Source organism: Physeter macrocephalus, chromosome 13, assembly GCF_002837175.3.
Source record: "Physeter macrocephalus isolate SW-GA chromosome 13, ASM283717v5, whole genome shotgun sequence".
NCBI classification, from domain to species: Eukaryota; Metazoa; Chordata; class Mammalia; order Artiodactyla; family Physeteridae; genus Physeter; species Physeter macrocephalus.
The window spans coordinates 18,748,783-18,769,922 of record NC_041226.1 but is presented as its reverse complement, the minus strand read 5'-3'; the positions used below and the strand labels follow the sequence as shown (position 1 = coordinate 18,769,922).

Below are 21,140 nucleotides of genomic sequence, written 5' to 3'. Positions count from 1 at the left end.
TGGTAGTGTATGTATGCTCATGCCACTCTCTCACTTTGTCCCAGCTTACCCTTCCCCCTCCCCGTGTCCTCAAGTCCATTCTCTACATCTGCATCTTTATTCTTGTCCTGCCCCTAGGTTCTTCAGAACCATTTCTTTTTTAGATTCCATATAAATGTGTTAAGTCTGCTCATTCGTAAGAGTGGAACACTGAAAAGATGAGATTATAAACTGAGAGCGGGGTAAGGGGCTCTTCAACTGCTTCACCTGACCTAGCTGAGCTATTCAGTTTCTTATCCAGTCTCTTTAGGACTTTCTTTCTGACCTGGCAAGGAGTACTCTTCCATCTTACTGCTTGAAAGCAAAAAAACTTTGCTGCCAGAGCGTGCTCTTTTCTCCCGTTTTGCAGCTCCACACTCTTGCTTCTGTAATCCATTTGTGTTTGTCAAGACTATTATCCAAGTTATCCTTTTTAATATTGTTCTCTTTTCTGTCCCCAGTTTGCCTCCTTTCCTCTCTTTAAAATCTGCTCAAAAAGCAAGACCTCCAGGAGTTTTCCTTTGATTAGTTCCTCAGCAAACCACCAGCTATTACATGCTTCTTTTACAGAACAACTTATTTTTTAACTGTAATTTAATTATATGCGTTTGTGTTCTCTACATGTGTATTTGTTCCATGCACCAAAAACCTTGTCTTGTATGGTGCTGTGTACCCAATGGGTGCTAAATAAAGGCTTGCGACTGGCAACTGGAATTACTCTCAGTTAATTCTGCGTCCGTTTATGATAGACCTGTTTAGGCCAGACTTGGTGTGATACAGTTTTTAGAAAATAATGGATAAACCCTCAGAAGAACAATCGTTTCTCCAGCTGAGTGCAGGGGCTTCGGCCACCTTTATTCCGACTATCGGTTAAGTGGGCGCAGGGTGGGGAGCTCCTGGCATGATTTTTTTTTTAAAGCAATTCAAATTCAGACTCAGATCTGGAGAAGTTGCGAGTTTCTGTTTGAGAACTGCATCTGCAAAGCCGAGGTGTCTCTTCCTGCTCGGGACTTTTCCCCTGGTAGGGGAGATGAATCATCATGATTTCGCCGAAACGGACTTCCGGCTGCGCGCGCGCAGCGCGCAGCGATGGAGCCGGCGGGACCTCCGGAGCCCGAGTCGAGCTGCGGCGCCAGCTGGTCCGAGGCCCGGGCCGCGCGGGACGTGGCCCCCCTCCCAACCGGTGAGTACTGCTCGGGGGACGGTCAGGCGGGGAGGGCGGGGTCCGGCAGGGGCAGCCGGGGCCCAGGGCAGCTCCCTGGTCGCCGCCGCTTGGGGGCCCGTGAACCCGCCTCCTGAGACAGCGCTGAGGTCTTGGCTCAGCAGCCGCTCGGCCTCTGGGCGTCCACCGCCGGCGGCCCTGCGCCCAGACCGCTGTCCAGGGCCTCTCGTAAGGGGCGGGTTTGCCTTCCGTTTACCGTTTACCTCACCCACTGCTAATGGGACAGCCCATTGCTACAGTCCTACAACGCTAGGAATACAACCAGCAAGGAAAACCGAAGGAAATGCCTGGGGCTTTACTCTCCTAGCCCGGTTCCATCCGCCCCTAAAACAATGCAGTCGGAGAAGTGCTCTGGGGAGGAAGGCTGGAGGGGGACCCCTCTTGAAGAGAAGTGGTCAGCTAGGTCTCAAGAAGCAGTTTGAGAAGTTTACACAGAGAATGTAACGTTTTGGAACCATCCCCTCCTTTCCGTGTAGTAGTTCCAAGTCTGTGGCCCTCCCGTTAAGTGAGGCAACAGCCTTCTGGCTGGGCTCCTTCCCTGCATTTCAACAGATGTAGAGCGCTTACCTTGTGCAGGCTCAGCGCCACGTGCCGGGGATGCAGAGACGAGTTTGGCAGATCCTGCCCTAGAGAGTCTAATAGGCAACTCGTGTGTGACCTGCTAAGAACCACAGAGTCACAAATGAGGGACTCCTCCAACTCAGCCTGCTGTTCAAGGAACATCCTATCTTAGTTTTAAAGAGAAAGAGTCACCCAGAGATAGAAAGGTTGAAAAGGTGGTCCAGAAAGAGGTGAAGACTCGAAAAAAGGCACCAGCCACAAAACATCAGATGTGGCAACCACAAGCCAAGCAGTTGACTATTTCATTTAGCTAGTGTGTATACAGAATGCAAGATGAGGAGTTACTGGAGATGAAGTTCCATCCTCACCTTTTCCCCAAACTCCAGACTTGTATAACCAACTTCATTAATGCCAGGAACGATCTCAAACTGAATATGTCCCAAAGAAGACTCCTGTTTGCCTGCACACACCCACACACTCCAAACCTGCTCAGCCACTACCAGCCTTCCCCATTCCTTCCATTCACCTGTTTGCTCAGACCAAAACCCCAGTGCCACTCTTGGTGCCTCTCTTTCCTCTTTACCTCCCAACTAAGGCATTAGTTAGACCAGTCAGTTCTCTCTTCAGAGTATATCTCAAGCCTGGCCTCTTCTCACTGCTTCCATCACTGCCATCCAAGCCACCATCATCTCAAACCTGGACTATTGGTCCCCTGGCTTCCACTCTAGCCTCCCATACAGACAAGCCTGCACAGTAGCCAAAATGATCTTTAAAAAACAAAAAGTAAGTGTGATTCTCCTACTCAAAGTTCTCCAATAGTCTCTCATTACTTTCAGAATAATCTTACTGTGGCTACAGTGTACCCCATGTCCTGATCTGATCCAGCCCCTACCCATCTTGATGACTCTGCTACCCCTCACTGCACTGTGAGCCCTCTAAGCCCCCACCATATTCAAATATCTGCTCAAATGTACCCTCCACAGCCTTGCCTGCCCATCCTGTTTAGAAGAGCCCTCCCCCACCCTCATTAATCTCTGCCTCCTTCCCCTGCTCTGTTTTTCTTCATAGCACTTAACACATCCTGAAATAATACTTGTTTGATGTCTCTGTACTACTAAAATGTAAGTTCCATGAGAGTTGAAATTCACATCTTATTCCCTGCTTTATTTCTAGTGCCTAAAACTATACATGGTAGGTTCTCATTAAGTATATGTTGAAGGAATGAATGGGGTTGTATGTAGCACTAAAGAGCTTGGCTTCTGATCTTTAGGTGATAGAGAAGGGTTTTTAGCAGGAGAGAAACATGGGCAAATGTACATTTTAGATAAATGACTCTGGCAGCAACATGAAGAATGAAGTGGAGTCATGACAGGGAAAGCAGAAGGAGGGAAATGAGATTATCAGAATGAACCAGGTAGAAGACAGTGAAGGCAGGGCCGTCCACTTTCCACGCTGCTGCCGGAACTCACTCTCAAGTGCACATGTGCGCACGCACATATGTACACACGTGCCTACACACAGATCAGGTCATGGTACTTCCAGTGTTAATTAGGACTTGTTGGCTACAAATAGTGCAAAATCAACTTGATGTAATTTAAGCAAAAGGGATGTTTGTTACTGGAAAGCAGGGAGACCACACTCACAGACCCTAGGAACATGGATGCTATAGCATTTATCAGAAAGAGCCAGGAAATAGGGCCTGAGAAGCTATCATAAACTTTGACAGCACTCAGAATATCTGCTTTGTTCTCTTTCTTTGGTCCAGTTTTCCTGATAATGGGATAGAAGATGGCTATTCTCACAGCTTCTCAGTTTTTATATCTCCTTCTTCAAGAAACCAGCCCAATCTGAACTAAAATCTTCTATTCTGATTTCTGTATATCTGGGAGATGGGCAGGTGGGTCCTCTGGGACTGTCAGCTGTGCCTAGGGAAAGAGAGTCACATAATATAAACATGCCTGCTGGGGCTTATCCCTGTGTATGATTGTAAGTCAAATGGATACCCTAAAGAAGTCCACTGAACATCCTATTCCCTGGCTGCCTGCCACCCCTCCCTTACAACACAGAACTCCTTATTCCTCTTTTCATATTCTGAAGCTGTCCCCAGTAATGCATTCTGGCTATCCCAAATATGCATCCTGCCAAACTTCGCCGAAAGTTATATCCAGTCACACCATCCAGAGACAATGTGATGAAGCCATTCATTTTCCAAGTCCATTACCAAGCCTCTAGGTAATACCTACTCCCCTTCTGTTTTGGTCAGTTCAGGTATGCAGTCACTGGACTCGGTAATAACGTCTACACATCTGATATACAGTGGCAGAACTAAAATAGTAAACTGCAATGAAAACTATTGATCAAAGGAGAAAAGAGGAAGGAATTTCCAAGCCAGTACCATAAATTGGTTGCCAGTCCAGAACATAGACCATACCCTATTGGAAGGGGATTGTAAATGGAAGTATAGGGTTAGTGAATCTCATTCTATCAGTTTCACTTATTTCTTTAGTGGTGGAACATGTTCCTTGGCCATCCTATCTGACTACCCCAGATTCTATCCTCTGGGTGGATTGCCCTTGTCTGGTGAGCTTTAAGACCGTCTCTTGGAAGAGAAGCATTGGGAAGACACCCCTGCAGAGGCTGAGGCCTTAACAATCCCTTCCCAGGTGGAGCTGAGCCTGGAGATTGCTGGCGAGACTGCCATTGTTGGTTTGAGTTAGTCGTAGTTCATGTATTCTTGGCTTATAATTTTTCTTCGGCTTCATTCTATAGAACCTTTCCTGGTTACCAGTTTCATTTTTTGAGAATTCTCGTTGACTCAGTCTCTGTGAGTCCTTAGGCCTGCTAGACCCAGTAGAAAGACCTTGGGGAGACCTACATATCTTCATTGTTCTTGGTCTCAACTACTGATAGAGAACAATGGACTCTTCCATAATGTGGAATGTCCCAGCCCCCATGATACACCTGTCCCTCACTGTCTGAATCTGTACAGTTCCTGAGTTCAGAAAGTGAGAAATATCAAGTTATCCAAATGTATTTGGTCCATGAGTTTCAGATAATGTGTAGCAAACGTTCAGATGTGAGGGATGCCTGTCTGTGTAAAAGCGTCTAATGTTACTCTCCCAACTACAGAGAGTTCTGTGATCCCCCAGTCTAGAAGAATAAACAAGTTAGAATAGCCAAGCTCTTTTAGGAAATTGTGATGAGGGGGTGTTTTAGCAGGAAGAAACTCTTAGGTGGAGCCTGTGTGTCCACCTTGGGTTTCTGTCCATCTGCACTGGAAACTCCAGATCAGAGGACAGCAATTTTGCCACCATCTCTGTGTTCCCAGGTGCCAAGACCCTGCAGACTTGGGAGTGTAGCTCAGACGGGCAGAGTCCCCAGAGCAAGCACAGGGGATCACACTCAGGTATCAGTGGCCTGATAGCTCAGCCCGATGCAGTTCACCTGTCTGCAGGTGCAGCTCTGCACAGGAAAGGGTGACACTGCAAAAATGCCTAGCTCTTACGCAAGGGGTGCTGCATAGCCTATCAAACATTATATTTTTTTATTAGGGAATTTTGGCACTAGTAATTTAACTTCCTGAAACTTTTTTTAGCCTATGCTTTACACATTTTAATGTCCAGTTTGAGTGTTCTTTTAAATAAGAACACAGTATTTAATCGAAGTAGATTTTGGGTCCAAGGTGAATAAAATTTGGGGATTTTTTTTCCCATTTTCATCCTAGGATGGAGGCTTTGTGTGGTCAAATATTAAAATATATTCTAAAACATTGAAAATTGTAAAGTGTTGTATTGGTAGGGGAAGTGACAGATCAGTGGAACAAGTAGAATTATGTAGAACAAATCTAAATATATGAAAAAAGATTTTAAATCAGTGGCTAGCCATTATGAAAATAAGTTAGATCTCCATCTCATACTTTACAATAAAATAAATTCCACGTTAATATTCTAATGTAAGAAATAAAATTCTAGAGGAAAAGAAGAGGTGTCTTCTAAGTTATGTTCCCCCTACCCAAGAGTGAGAAATGATAAAGGATTGATATAATTTCATCAAACAAAACCTTTAAACATTTTGTATATCAGAGAACATTATAAACAAAGTTAAAAGGCCACATGTTTGACTAACAAAGAGTTAGTATCCTGGATACACCACAAGCTCTTATAAATCAGTAAGGAAGTAGTGAATAAACCAATAGAAAAATGGGCTAAGGACATCAGTGCCAGAGAAAAAATGCAGATGCCACCTTATGGTAACTTAAATTCATAATTAGAGATTATGATCCACTTCTCTCTGCACTTTGTGTTCTTTCTTTTGACATGGTCATCTAACCTGTCCCAGCTGTACCTTTATAGTATGTTTTTTTTTATAGTATGTTTTTAAATCAGATAGGTAGACACCCTCTCATTTTTTGAAAGTGTTCTTTACTGCCCTTGCCCATTTATTCTTCCAAATAATATTTTTTTTCAAGTTCTTTAAAATAACCTTGGGATTTAAGTTGAAATGGCATTAAATCTAAAACTTATGTCGACTGAAGAAAAACACACAACCTAAAAATTGCGAGTTATGTTTTATTTGGGGAGCTTACTGAAGACTATGGCCTGGGAGACAGCCTCTCAGCTCTGAGGAACTGCTCCCAAGAGGTAAGGGAGGAGCCAGGATATGTGGGAGTTTTTGCTGAAAACAAATATATAGTCAAACATCAAACAATTACTGCTAATAACAAAAAACCAGACATCTTAAGTTAATGATTTTAGTGCTTTTCTAAGTATGGGAAGGTACAAGAGTCTGGGCTCATTGAAATTATTCCTTAGAAATGCATCGGTAACTGTCTAGGGCCAGTATCCTGTTTTTCTCCATCCTGAATTCCCCTCAGGACACACCATTGTTGTGGGGGGGGCGCGGGGTTTGCTGCAGGGCTGATGGCTTGATGTCGGGCAACATTTTTTTGTCCGCACTTATCTGAGATAGAGTTGACAGCATTATAATGTCCAGCCTTCCTATCCAGGTGCACCGTATTTCTCTCCATGTTGAAATGGAGCTTAAAACAACTCTTTCATCATGTTATCCCCCTGCTCAAAAAATCCTTCCTGGCAGCCTTTCATCATCTGTTTCTCAAATTCTTTTCCAGCTTCCTTTGCATGAACTCTCCTCTTCAGCCTGGCTGGTTTTCTGTCTCCCAGTCAGACCTTTTGGTCTCTTACATATCTCTGCTTCTGTCTGCAATGTCCCTCCCACCCCGACCCCCCTTCCTCTCCATCTCAAGGTTGTACCAGCTCAAGGAAGTGTCCTTGACAGCAATCCATCCCACAAGGAGCACGTCCTCCTCTGTCCATAGCGTATATTGTATTTCCTACTCAGCAGTTACTTGTGCCACGTATTCTGTTATTTTATTTTCCAGAATACTATTTGGTCTCCTTGTTTATTTTGTAAACTTCTTGCAGGCAACAGTTCTGTCTCATGTTTTTTTATATCCTCTGCTGTGCCCTTCCGTACAGTAGCCACTCTCCACATATGGCTCTTGAGCATTGAAAATGTGGCCCATCCAGTTGAGAGGTGCTGTAAGCACAAAATACACTGGGCTTCAAAGACTCAGTACAAAAGAATGAATTAATTGTTTCCTTAATTAAATGTTGAGAGGGCAGTATTTTGGATATGTTTAGTTGAATAAAGCTTATTAAAATTAACTTCACCCATTTCCTTTTGCTGTTTCAAATGAGGCTCCTAGAAATTCTTCATCTGCACCTGTGGCTCACATTATGTTTCTGCGGACAGTGTTGGTCTAGAGCTCTCAGCGCGGTGACTCTCATACAAGAGGTGCTCCCAACTTGGTGGTGGCTTGAGATGAATGAAAAGCAGCAGTTAGCCCATTTCATTTCATCTGAGGAGTTTTGTCTCAGTCTCCCCGCTTTTTCTTGGTTGATGTGGAGCAGGAGGATTACTAATTTGTAACCCTACTAAGTAGGACCCAAATCCAGGAAACAGACGTTAATTAAGGAAGAAACTCATCAGAATGTGAAATAAATGCTAGCTCCAAAGTGAGGTCTTCTGACATTGTGAGATGCAAGATGTAATTTAAGAGAGACACCAAGAGATCTTACACTTTTAAGTAACAAAAAGGACTTTTAGGAAGCGCTTAAGCAGTTAACCTCATTTAAATTAAAACCTTTCGCCATTAAATGGTTAAATGAATTTTTGTTTCAAAACTAAAATTTGAAGATAAAATTGAAAGTGCTTTCTGCTACAGAAAACTAAATGAATAACAGGATGAGCATTGGAAAAGGCAAAGAAATGTTAAATGGATGCTTGTGGCCAAATTAATAGCAAACTAATAGGTTAGAGAAGATTTCCTCTCACCGATGCATCCAGTGGATATTGGGAACAGCTGGCTTTTTTCTCCCTCTGTCTCTTCCCTGTTCTTCCTAGCTCTCCTTCTCTTAAGCTTCTTTCCTTTCTTTATTCCTCTCTTAAAAAAAAAAAAAAAACTCCTGCCTTCATGTATTTTTCTCTCCTAATTTATTATAATGCTAGATTACAGCACATTTAAAGTATATTGCTCATTTACTCCTTTAATTCACCCCAAATTTATTTATTTATTTATTTTTCCAAATTTATTTTTGAATATAGTATGATATAGGGATCTAAATTATTTTTTACAGGTAGTTAATCAGAGCATTATTTCTTGAATACACCATTGTTTTCTTGTTGATTTATAATGTCAGTAATTATTATTGAGAGCTTACTATGGGCAAGGCAATGCTTTGAGAGCTTTGTATTTAAATTCCTGCTTATGTTTCTTAAGTAAAGGTTTTCCTCATGTTTAGACATTTTAAATGAAACCTTTTTTTCTTTTCTTTCATTAAGCCATTAAAAAAATACAAAGTTGCTTTTCTACTTGGGTCCCAATTTTTTTTCTCCCTGGGAGTTGAGACTCTCTCATAAAACAAGTTACCTGCCCTCTACTTTAAGATGGGTGGAGGAATTGCGGACACCAAGAAATTCCACTTTTCCATTTCTCATCAGGGATGTTACTTTATAGGTGTCTTTCAGGTTGCAGAAAGGTTGCAAAAAAGGATATGCGCGCTTTGCCCCAAAGACCTCGAGTGTAGTGTCCTGTACTTTGCACAGTCAGAGAATATAGCTGCTCATGAAAACTGTTTGGTAAGTTACTTGAAAACACATGAGTCCTTTTAGGGAAGGACATACCAAAATAGATAAATGTACTCTGGATACAACAAAGAATAACACGTTGGCTGCCCATGGTTTGGGCTTTTAAGTGGGGATTTGGGGAGCATATTTTTCCCTTTTTAAAGTTTCAGATCTTAACACCTTATGATTACTTTTAGTTTTATTTATAACTGATCAAACACACAAAGAATTATGATGAAGAAGTTCCTTTAAAGATATTTTAATTATTTCAAATATAACAGATACCCATAGACACTTCACCCAGATTTATAAAATCATGATAGTATATGATATTTGCCTCAGCTTGATTTTTTTTTTTTTAAGAAAAAAAAAAACATAGATAGTTAAGGACTCTCTCTTCTCTCTGTTCCCTTCTCTCCACCCCTCCCCAGACGTAATCGCCGTCACAAATTCAGTGTTTCTTATTTTGTGTTTTTAATTTTATGCTCCCACCACGTTTAAGTATTTATAAACAAATATATTGTTTTACATGTTCTTGGACTTTATAGAATTTCTATCAGATTCTGTGGATTATTGAGATATATCCATGTTGATAAATGTAGTTCTAATCTTTAATTTTAAATGTTACAGTATAGCATTTTATGACTGTAATCACCATTAAAGTATTCTGTGAATGAGCATTTATGGTTTTCCAGTTTTTTATGTGACTAACCAGCTGTCATAAATATCCTTGTATAGGTCTCCTAATTCACGGGAGAATTTCTCTGGTCTAGGGCACTTAGAACTGCTGGACACAGGAAGGGAACATTTTGTACCTCACTAAATGTGCCAGATTGCTCTCCAAAGGGATCGTACCAAGTTTGACTTCCACTATTTCGGAGTTTGTTTCTCTTCTTCCTTGTCAACACTTGATTCTATGAGATTTATTTATTTTTTGGTATGGTAAAAGTATGTTTAATTTTGAAAGAAATTGCTGAACTGTCCTCCACTGTGGCTGTACCATTTTACATTCCCACCTGCAATGAATGAGAGTTCATGTTGTTCGTATTTTTTTAAATTTTATTTTATTTATTTTTATACAGCAGGTTCTTATTAGTTATCTGTTTTATACATGTTAGTGTATATATGATGTTGTTCATATTTTAATTTGTAATTCCCTGATGACATATGATGACATGTGGTGTTGAGCATCTTTTCATATACTTATTTGCCATTTGTATATCTTCTTTGGTGTTGTCTGTCCAGATCTTTTGTCCAATTTTTAATTGGGTTGTTATTGTTTAATTGGGTTTATTGGGTTGTCTTATAATTAACTTTTAGGAGCTCTCTATATCTTGGATACCAGTCCTTTATCAGATATATTTTTACCAATATTTTCTCCTAATCTGTGGCTTTTCTTTTCATTCTCTTTACAGTGCCTCCCTGGATCTATGGTTTGGTGTCTGTCATGATACTATGAGATTTTAATGTTTTCCTCTCTGATGGGTGTGAGATGGTCTCTCTTTGTCATTTGCATTTGCAGTTCCTGATTACTTAGTGAGCTTGCACCTCGTTTGCTGTGCTCCTGTGCGGTTCTTTTTTTCGATTCTGTGACTTGTGTTCATAGACTACACTTTATCTTTGAGATCTTAGTTTTGCTTATATGTATTTATTCACATATAAGTAAGTTCTAATGCTTTATTATATATGTTTGCTTTTAATTTTATTTATGGTGCTTTCTGTCATACAGAAGCTTGTAATGTAATTAACATTCATCATTATTTTCCTTTATAATTTGTAGGATTTTTCCCATAAGAAATTCTTTTCCAAACTAAGGTTCTATCTTTTTTCCAAAAAGTTTAAAAATTTTGCTTTTCTCATTTAGCTTCTTGATCCAACTGGAATTTATTTGGATTATAGTGTAAAGTAGGGACCTACTTTTAGGGTTTTTTTTAATGCAATTAACCACCTTCCCCAGCACTATTATTGAAAAATCTATCCTTTCCTCACTGATTTGTAGTGATAATAATGATAACTGTTGTTATTATTTGGTGTTCACTGTGTAAGGTAATGTTCTGGGAGCTTAACTTAGGAGCTCTGGGAGATTAACAGGATTAACTATTAATCCTCACAACTACCCTAAGAGGTAGGTATTATAATTATGTCCAAACTAAAGGTGGAAAAACTGAGGCACAGAGAAATTAAATCACTTGCCCAAGGTCACAGGGCTGTAAGTGACTGAGCCAGGACTCTCACCCAGCTATCTAGTTTCAAACCCTCATGCCAATCCGTTGCTCTAACAGTATTGTCATATGTGCACAGATCTCTTTCTGGCTCTCCATTCTCTTCCATTGGTCACTTGTGTATTCCTGAGCTGGTACAATACTCTTTTTTTTTTCTTTTAAACAAAATTCGCATTTTATTTAGGTTGAAATAAACTATACGAAATTGATTTTCTTTACCAAAAATAACAAGCAGTATTTTCTGTATTATTCCTAGATAAACCACAAAACACTTATTTTTGTAGGTTTTCTAGGTTTTGCTTGTAAGTCAAGATGAGGCAGTAGATACAGTCATGGAAAAAGAAGAAAACAGACAAATCAGTTGTCAGTATCCATGGCCTCTGATCTGTCTTGACCATGAAACAGAAGTTTTCAAAGTATACCTGCCAAAAAGCTTATGAAGACGTAGGCTCAGTAGAGGAATGTAAACGACAACAACCAGATGTGGAACAACAATGGCAGGCTCTTCCATTCAAACTTTAACTATAACTTGTTCCTTTAACTTCATTTGATAACGACAAAATCTACACTGAAATCCTTGTTTGGCGATCTCACACGTTTCTCTTACAGTCTGATAATTTTCTTAACTGTCCCTTACAGATTTTTAACAGCATACTTAAAACTCCTACTATTCAAAAGTCAGTCATGAGCTTCATTGTAATGTTTTATGAAACGTATTCCTTCCTCCCATACCTCCTCAAAATTTATTTCTTCAAAGAGCTTGATAACTCAGTACCTGACAGTTGGATCCACAATGATGTTATGTCTAAAATGACTTAACTAATACAACTCCAAAGTGCCATTAGCAGAGATCACACAGAGTGTAACATGGTACTTTCAATGCTATCTTCTGGAAAAACAGGTCTCCAAAGCATGGGAGTTCAAACAGGCCATTTAAACAGGCAGATTATCAGTGACTAATGAGCTGGTACAACACTCTTAATTTCTATGATTTTATGATAAACCCTGGCTATTTTTTTGGCACTTTGAATTTTGGGATCACCTTACCAGGTTTCACAGAAATTTCTATTGGAATTTTAACTGGAATTCCACTGAATTTATAGATGAATTTGGGAAAAAATAAGACACCCTCATAATATATTAGTCTTTCTATCCATTAACAGGGTATGTCTCTTCAACTATCCAGGTCTTCTTTTATGAATTTCAAAAATGTCCAACAGTTTTTTTTCTGTAGAGGTCTAGAACTTTGGGTTAGGCCTATTCCTGGGTTTGTTTTTGTTTTGTTTTGTTTTGTTAATACATTTTTAAAGCGAGCTATTATTGGTATACAGAAACACTGTCAATTTTTATTTATATTTTATCTCATCCAACAATCTTGCCAAACTCTCAAATCTAAAAGCCAGATTCACCTGGATATTTTATTTGGATGATCCTCATCTTTAAATAAAGACGACTTTTTTTCCTTTAAATTTTTGAGCCTCTTAATTTCTTTTTCTTATTTTACTGCATTTTTCTAGAACATTGTGTTACAGTGGTGATAAAACAATTTTAGTGAGCCTTGTCTTGTTTCTTATATTACTAGGATGCTTCTAGGTTTTATCATTAAATTTGTGCATACTTTAGCTTTTTAATACTTTTACTTTATTAAAATTAGGAAGTTTCCTTTTATTTCTAGCTTGCTAAAGTATTGAATATTATGAAATGCTTTTTTCTGCATCTATTGAATTATCTTCTGGCTTCTTTCCCTCTCTCTGGCCATGCACAATGCTAGGTGCTTCATTTTATTTTTTTAAATTTATTAATTTATTTATTTTTGGCTGTGGTGGGTCTTCGTTGCTGCGTTCGGGCTTTCTCTAGTTGCGGCAAGCGGGGGCTGCTCTTCGTTGCGGTGCGCAGGCTTCTCATTGCAGTGGCTTCTCTTGTTGCAGAGCACAGGCTCTAGGCGCACGGGCTTCAGTAGTTGTGGCTCTCGGGCTTAGTTGCTCTGTGGCATGTGGGATCTTCCCGGACCAGGGCTTGAACATGTGTCCCCTGCATTGGCAGGCGGATTCTTAACCACTGCGCCACCAGGGAAGTCCGATGCTTTATTTTTTATATACACAATTTTTTTAAATCTCAAACTTACAGAAAAGTTACACATACAGTACAAAGTACCTTTTTTGTTGGAACTGATGAAAGAAATATTCACATATTGAGATATAGGGAAGTCATTCTGGCTTATACATGAGCTAACTTGAATTTTATGCTAACTCAAATAGCCTGTTTGTGGCCTATCAAATATACACTGTACATCTGCTTTAATTATTAGAGAAAAGGACACATTGACCAGAAGTAAAGAATGTCCATGTTAAAAATAAAGACTACATGCCCCTCCTCCTGGGATGTCAATGCTGGTACTCCTTTGATGATAAGACTCCCTTCCCAGGTTCCAAGGCCATACTGACTCACTGTGTACATGCTAGTCTGTTTTTTGTTTTTTTTTTTTTTAACCTTGAAGAAATAAAACCCTGACTCATTTAATGCTCTTTGTTCTGACAAGATATAAAACTGTGCTGGAAACAATGCTTCTCCAGAGCAGTTTCTCAGAGTAATCTGGGAAGTGGGCTTTGAGGGTAGTCCTCAGTTTGGCTCAAATAAAACTCTTTTCTATTATTATAGACTGTTTATTGATTATTTTCGTTTACAGAACCATTTGAAATTAATTTGAGACATGATGCATTATCTTTCCTGAATACTTCAGTATGTATTTTATACAAAGGACATTCACATAATCACAATGTAACCATCAAAATCAGGAACTTAATATATTACTACGATCTAATCCTCAAACCACCCAGGTTTCAGGTTCAATGTCCTAATAACTTTATAACAAAAGATTCCGATTCACAGGTTACATTTGGTTTTCATGTCTCAAATTTTCTCCTTTTAATCTGTTAGTAATAAATTATGTGCTTGTTTATTTTCTGCTGTTAAACCATTCAGAGATTAACACTATTTGATTGTGACGTTTTATTCTAATATACTGTTAATTTCCTATTTTTAGTTAACCTTGTCAGTATAATTTACATTAAAAAAGCACCCATTTTAAGTGTACAGTTCAGAGAGTATTAAGACATGTATTTACCAATGTAACCACCACGACCATCAAGATGTAGAACATTGCCATTACCCCAGAAGGTTCCCTCATGCCTCCTTGCAGCCACTTCCTCCCCACCCCAGCTTCTATAGCTTGAGCCTGTCTTTCTCTTCTCAAATGAAAGGAATCCTACAGTATGTATTCTGTGTGTCTGGCTTCTTTTGCTTATTACAGTATTTGGAGATTCATCCGTGTTGTTTCTTGTATGTGTATTTTGTTCCTTTTTATTTCTGCACAGTATTTCATTGTATGGCTGTATCACAATTTGTTTATCCACTTGCCTGTTGATAGACATATTAAGTCCAGTTTGAAGATACTAGGATAAATTTGTGAAAATCTGAATATGTGTCTTCATGTGGACATACACTTTTTTTGTGTTATTGTCACTAGTTAATTTTTTTAGATTCCACATATAAGTGGTAACATGCAGTATCTGTCTTTCTCTGTCTGACTTATTTCACCAAGCATAATACCCTCCACATCCATCCATGTTGTTGCAAATGGCAAACTTTCATTCTTTTTTATGGCTCAATAGTATTCCATTGTATATATGTATATGTGTGTGTATATATACATATATATGCACACTACATCTTCTTTATCCATTCATCTGTTGATGAACACTTAGGTTGCTTCCATACCTTGGCTATTGTAAATAATGCTACTATGAACACTGAGGTGCATATATCTTTTCGAATTCATGTTTTCATTTTCTTTGGATATATACCCAGGAGTGGAATCGCTGGATCACATGGTAGCTCTATTTTTAGTTTTCTGAGGAACCTCCATACTGTTCTCCACAGTGGCTGCACCAGTTTACATTCCCAGCATCAGTGCAGGAGGGTTCCCTTCTCTCCACACTCTCAACATTTGTCTGTGGTCTTTTTGATGATGGCCATTCTGACAGGTGTGAGGTGATATCTCTTTATGGTTTTCATTTGCATTTATCTGATGATTAGTGATGTTGAGCATCTTTTCATGTGCCTGTTGGCCATCTTATGTCTTCTTTGGAAAAATGTCCATTCAGGTCTTCTGCCCATTTTTTAATCAGGTTGTTTTTTGATGTTGAGTTGTATGAGCTGTTTGTATATTTTGGATATTAACCCCTTACCGGTCATATCGTTTGCAAATATTTTCTCCCATTCAGTAGGTTGTCTTTTTGTTTTGTCAATGGTTTGTTGATGCAGAAGCTTTTAAGTTTAATTAGGTCCCAGTTGTTTATTTTTGCTTATGTTTTCCTTGCCTTTGGAGATAAATCCAGAAAAAAATTGCTACGATTTATGTCAGTGTTCTGCCTATGTTTTCTTCTAGGAGTTTTATGGTGTCCTGTCTTATACTTAGGTCTTCAATCCATTTTGAGTTTATTTTTGTATATGATGTGAGAAGATGTTCTAATTTCATTTTTTAACATGTAGCTCTCCAGTTTTCCCAGCACTACTTATTGAAGAGACTGTCTTTTCTCCATTGTATACTGTTGGCCTTCTTTAAATGTGGACAATAATGCTTTTATTTCTTGAGTGAATACCTACAAGAGGAATGCTGGGTCATAAAGTAAGTGTATGTTTAACTTTAAAGGTAATTGCATCATTTTACACTTCTACAACAATGTGTAAGAGTTTCATTTGCTCCACACCTATGCAGGCCTCTCACTGTTGTGGCCTCTCCCGTTGCGGAGCACAGGCTCCAGACGCGCAGGCTCAGCAGCCATGGCTCACGGGCCCAGCCGCTCCGCGGCATGTGGGATATTCCTGGACCGGGGCACGAACCCGTGTCACCTGCATCGGCAGGCGGACTCTCAACCACTGCGCCACCAAGGAAGCCCCTTTTTGCCCATTTTTAACTGAATTATTTGTCTTACTGAGTGGCAAGAGTTTTTCCTATATTCCCGATATAATTTTTTTTGTCAGATATATGAATTGTGAATATTTTCTCCCAGTTTCTGGCTTGCCTTTTTGTTTTCTTAGCAATGTCTTTCAAAGAGCAAAAAGTTTTAATTTTGGTGAATTCCAACTTAATAACTTTTTCTTTATAGTTTCTGCTTTTTATAAGAAATCTTTTGTCTTTGCCAGTGTCAACGTTTTTCATGCCCTTTATTATTTAAGTGTATGTGTAATGTTGATCTTTCATTCAGAGGTAATTTGGATTCTTTTGGTTTCAAGAAACTTTTAGAAGCTCGAGCCAACCTAAATATAAAAGGGGCTTTGCAATAAGTTGCAGGGGCATTTTTTGGCTCCTGAAGGCAGGCACACAGGTGGGTACAAGAAACAGAAGCTGGGAAGCCATCAGGAACCCAGGATGTCCTCTCTAGCCCTCGTTTTTGTTTTCCTCTCTTTGTTGACTGACTTGCTCTGACCATGTGGCTCAGAGCCTGTTTTAGTCCCTTAGGATAGGGACCGTGACTGGCCCAGCTTGGGGTCAGGGCCCCGACCAGGTCCAGTTAGCCACTGGGGGTCAGGGTTATGCAGTATAAAACATGTCTGGGGATCAGGACAACTCCCAAAGAAAAGCAGGGTGACTTGAGATCTGCTCACACACGCCAAAAGGTGGTCACTGTTCTACCCCCAACCCATCTTCCAGTCCTGGTGAGTACTTTTTGGTACCATTTTCTGACTTGCAGCTTTCAACATTACTTTGTGCATACTCTGGGTGTTTTCTTTTCCCAATCTGCAGCTGTATTCCTCAGCACTTGTGGAATGTGAGGATCATGATCCATTTAATCATGATAGAAATTTTGATGTGGAATCAGTAAAGAAAGAAATCAAGAGAGGAAGGAAGTTGGTAAGTAAAAATGATTTTATTACTCAGATGAACAGACCCTTGGTGATGCTTTCAAAAGAAAGTCTATTTGATTGATAAACCAGGGCATAGAGATGCAACGTGGAGAGCTGAAAGAAGTGGACCTATATTGGAAACGTATTTTCAATTGAATATTTTAATATTTTAAAATAAACTACAATATGCTTCATTGGCAAAGTAGATATGAGTTAGAATGCTTTGGCTATAAGTAGAAGGAACAAACTGGCTTTAAAAAAAAAAAAAGGGATGCTTATTAACTTAGCCAGAGGAAAAACTGGTTTCAGGGTTGGTTGATTCAGTGGCTCAATGATGTCATCAAGGGCCCATCATCCTTTCCGCCCTCCTGTCCACAACATCAGCTGGTCCCTTTGTGATCATAGGGTGGCCACAGGCAGCAGCTGAAGCATCAGGTTTTCTTGCTCCTATCACAAGAGAAAGTTCATCCCCAAGCATGGATTAAGAGCCCTTCTGAAAGTTTAATTAGGCCACACCCCTCTTTCTGCACCGATTGCTAGAGGCGACCATGACTAATCAGGATCTACCCTCGGGGCTGGGGTTAGCGCCCCCTGGGAAGGAAGAATGCTGAGCAGTTGCTCTACTGGGTCTGCTGTAGTAGACTCCCTCCGTGACAGGCCCTTCGCGGTACAGCGAGCGTGAGTGAGCACTAACACCCTCACCACCACCACAATCCACGGTCAGGTTAGTGACCTGGAACAAACATTTTTTTAGTCCTTGCAAGATGTCAGCGTATACATGGGCAGTTCCCGCATCGCCTGATGTGCTTTGAGAAGCATCAGCGCAGCCGCTCAGTGAGCAGGCAGATCAGCACAGTTGGGGCTCAGGAAGCCTTCCTAGTTGGGAATGCGGGGGGTGGGGGGAGATGAGGATGGGGAAGGGGGAATTTCAGAGAGAGGGAACGGGGTGTGCAAACACGTGGAAGGCAAGAAAGAAGATGTGGCACATTCATGAAACCATAAGCATAGGACTGTCCCTGGCATTCTCTTCACTGACCTCATGGAATTCCATAGGATGTACTGGAAGGCGTGAAGCCATTCCCTGCCCTTAGATAGTGAGGTGACACTGTTTTTCACCGTAATAGCGAATGCTGCAGAAAACATCTTTGTGCATTATCCTCGTGTGCTGGTTTGATTGGTGCTATACAGCACATTGCTAGAAGTGGAACAGCTGAGTCAAAGAGAATTCCCTTTAAAATCTTTGAAACATGCTGACAAACTATCCCCCAGAAAGAGTGTACCACTTTATGCTTCTGTACATAGTGGATGAAAGAGCACTTCTCCCAGCCCTTGATGAAAATGAACATTCAAACCTCGTTAATTTTTGCCAGCCTTGCAAAATTTTACCTTGTGCTTCCCTGATCACTGGAGAGGTTGAACATTACCCCTCTTTAGTAATCATCGCAACCCTCCCGGCTCACCCAGCTCCCGCAGTTCTTCAGTGATTCCTGGCCATGGTCCAGCACAACAGTCACTCCCTCGCAAACCCCCTGGACACCCTCCTTACTCACTGAGCAAAGCCCCAGCCTGGGGAAGTGTGTCTGTCTGATGTCTGCAGGAGCTGAGTAGCGCTGGCAGTTGAGCAGTTAACCGGAGAAAAACCCACAGATGTTTTGACTGATCTTAGATTCATGGCCATAAACCTCAAACAGACCATCAGCACTTCATCCTCCACCCTCCACATTTACTCTTTCATATCCTGTCATCTCTCTTTAAAACCTTGCTCCACCCCAACTTCTCCTTGCCAAGTTGATGACTATCCCTGATTTTTTTTTTTTTTTTTTTGGATAGACTTTCTTTTTTAGAGCAGTTTTAGGTTCACAGGAAAACTGAGGGGATGGTAAGGAGAGTTCCTGTATTCCCCTGCCCCTACGCGTTCACAGTCTCCCCTTTATCAATACCCTCCACTAGAGGGGACATCTGTTACAACTGATGAACCACATTGACACATCAGAAACACCCAAAGGCCATAGTTTACATTAGGGTTCACTCCTGGTGTTGTACGTTTCTTTGCCAGATTCTTACTGAGAAAATGGAAGCGACTAGACAGGAACCCCTACTGTCCAAACCACTGCCCACCAGCCTTTTCCCAGACTCTCAGACCTCTGTCCTGTCAAAGCCAACCCTGCACATGGGTTTTGGAGCCGTCCTCCTTCCCTCCTTAAGGACTAGGTTCTTGCATTTTCCTCTACCCCCTCACATCAGTATCCCTTCTTTCTAATCAATTATTCTTGTCAGCATATAAACATGATCAACTGATCATGTCATCTTTAAAAAAAAAAAAATTCTCCCTTATACACAAAGAGCTGGTCACTTACAGTGTCACTTGTCTGACCTTAGTTGACCTGTCAGCAGTATCATCACACAGTGGTCCCTGCCCTGCATCTCGAAGCAGTTCCTTCTTTTGACTTCCTGGACATACGCTGCTAGTATGTCTTTTACCTTTCTGGCTGCTTCTTCTCAGGTGCCTTGGCTGTTTTTCCTCTTCCGCTCAACGTCTACAGTTTGGAGTGCACAAGGCTCTGTCCTGGGCTCCTTCCTCAATCTGAACATCCTTTCTACATGACCTCATCCAGTTCCCATGGCTTCAATACCATTCTTATGCTGGGACTCTCTATCTCCAGCCCCGATGACCAACCTGACATACCTACCTGGATAGGTAATAGCCTCTCATGTTAAACTGGCTGGAAAAGAATAGTTCCATCCTCCCCGCACTCACACACGATCCATCCAAACCTGCTCACTTCTCCTCAGTAAACAGCACATCATTTGTCCTCCATCATCCCCTCCTCAACCCCAACCCAGCATCGGGTCCATCAGCATCACCCTACGGACCTTGCATCCTCCTCTTCTCCCTCACTGCCACTCACCCACTGTGGTGAAGCGTGATCTCAGTCTCTCGGACTGTTGTTGAACACTACTGATACTTGTCCTTCTTTCTCTCTTGCCTATCCCTCCCCAGCCCATTCTCCACACGGCCGCCAGAACAGTATCTTTAGACTATGAATCGGTTTATGCTCCTCTTGCACAAAGGTAAAACCCCAACTCATCACTGTGGCTCGTAAGCCCTCCATGACCCAGTCCTCACTTATCCCTTGGATCTTACCTCAGACTGTCCCCCTTGCCTCTTCTCTGCTCCAACAACACTACCCATCCCTCTTGCCCTTCCTGTGAGTTTGCCAGTGGGGAAGCTCATTCTTGCCACGAGCACATAAGGCCTTCTGCTTACGATGTCCTTTCCCCTGCTTTGGTGCAGACTAGCAGCTCTTACTATTATTAAAATCTAAGCTTCTATATCACCTCCTCAGATAGGCCTTCTATATCACTGACCACTCAATCTGAAGTAGGGACCCAGACACTCTGTCACTTTGCCTTAATTCTCTGCAAAGCATGTATCGCTATGTTTTAAAGTTTGCTTTATTTGATCATTGTCTCCACTAGAAAGAAAGTTAACTTCATGCAGGCAGGTACCTTACCCACCAGTTTTCCCCGTCCTGGAAGAGGGCCTGCCGCGTCACAGCTACTCTGTAGTCTTTCAATGAGTCACCATTTATTAGCCGTTTGTATTTCTTCTCTTCCCATTTTTCTGTGGGCTATCAGAGTCTTACCCTTTATCTACTATGCAGCAAACAGTCTTTTCCTTTTTTTAAAATGGTATCTATCACCTTTAAAGTGGAGCTTAAATTTTTTATATAGTCAAATCTGTCAGTCTTTTTCTTTGTGGCTTCTGTGTCTCCTTCCTTGCTTAGAAAGCCTCAATACTGTCCTTTTTTTCCTTTCTCTTATATTTTCTAATTTTTTGCAGCTTTTAAAAAATACTTTTTATATAGTTAAAGCTTTAATCCACGTGGAGTTTATTTGGGAATATATTGTGAGGTAGGGATCCAACTTACTTTCTTTCCTATACATATAGTCAGATGGCCCCCCAACATTAAATGATCATTCTTTGTGCTCTGACTTCAGATTCTGCCTTTTGCACAATCTAATTTCTCACCCACAATTGAATTTCCTTTATTTATAGAGTT

General features: G+C 40.8%; 1 protein-coding gene across 1 annotated transcript in view; it reads left to right on the top strand.

Annotated features, from left to right (window-relative positions):
• LOC102990347 (SET domain bifurcated histone lysine methyltransferase 2) overlaps positions 1 to 21,140 on the top strand; it is an 84,517-nt gene that overhangs the window by 50,431 nt on the left and 12,946 nt on the right. The window contains exons 13-14 of the mRNA XM_055089669.1: positions 8,838 to 8,959; positions 16,976 to 17,083. Coding sequence (XP_054945644.1) covers positions 8,838 to 8,959; positions 16,976 to 17,083 — 230 coding nt within the window. The remainder of the gene's footprint in view (positions 1 to 8,837; positions 8,960 to 16,975; positions 17,084 to 21,140) is intronic.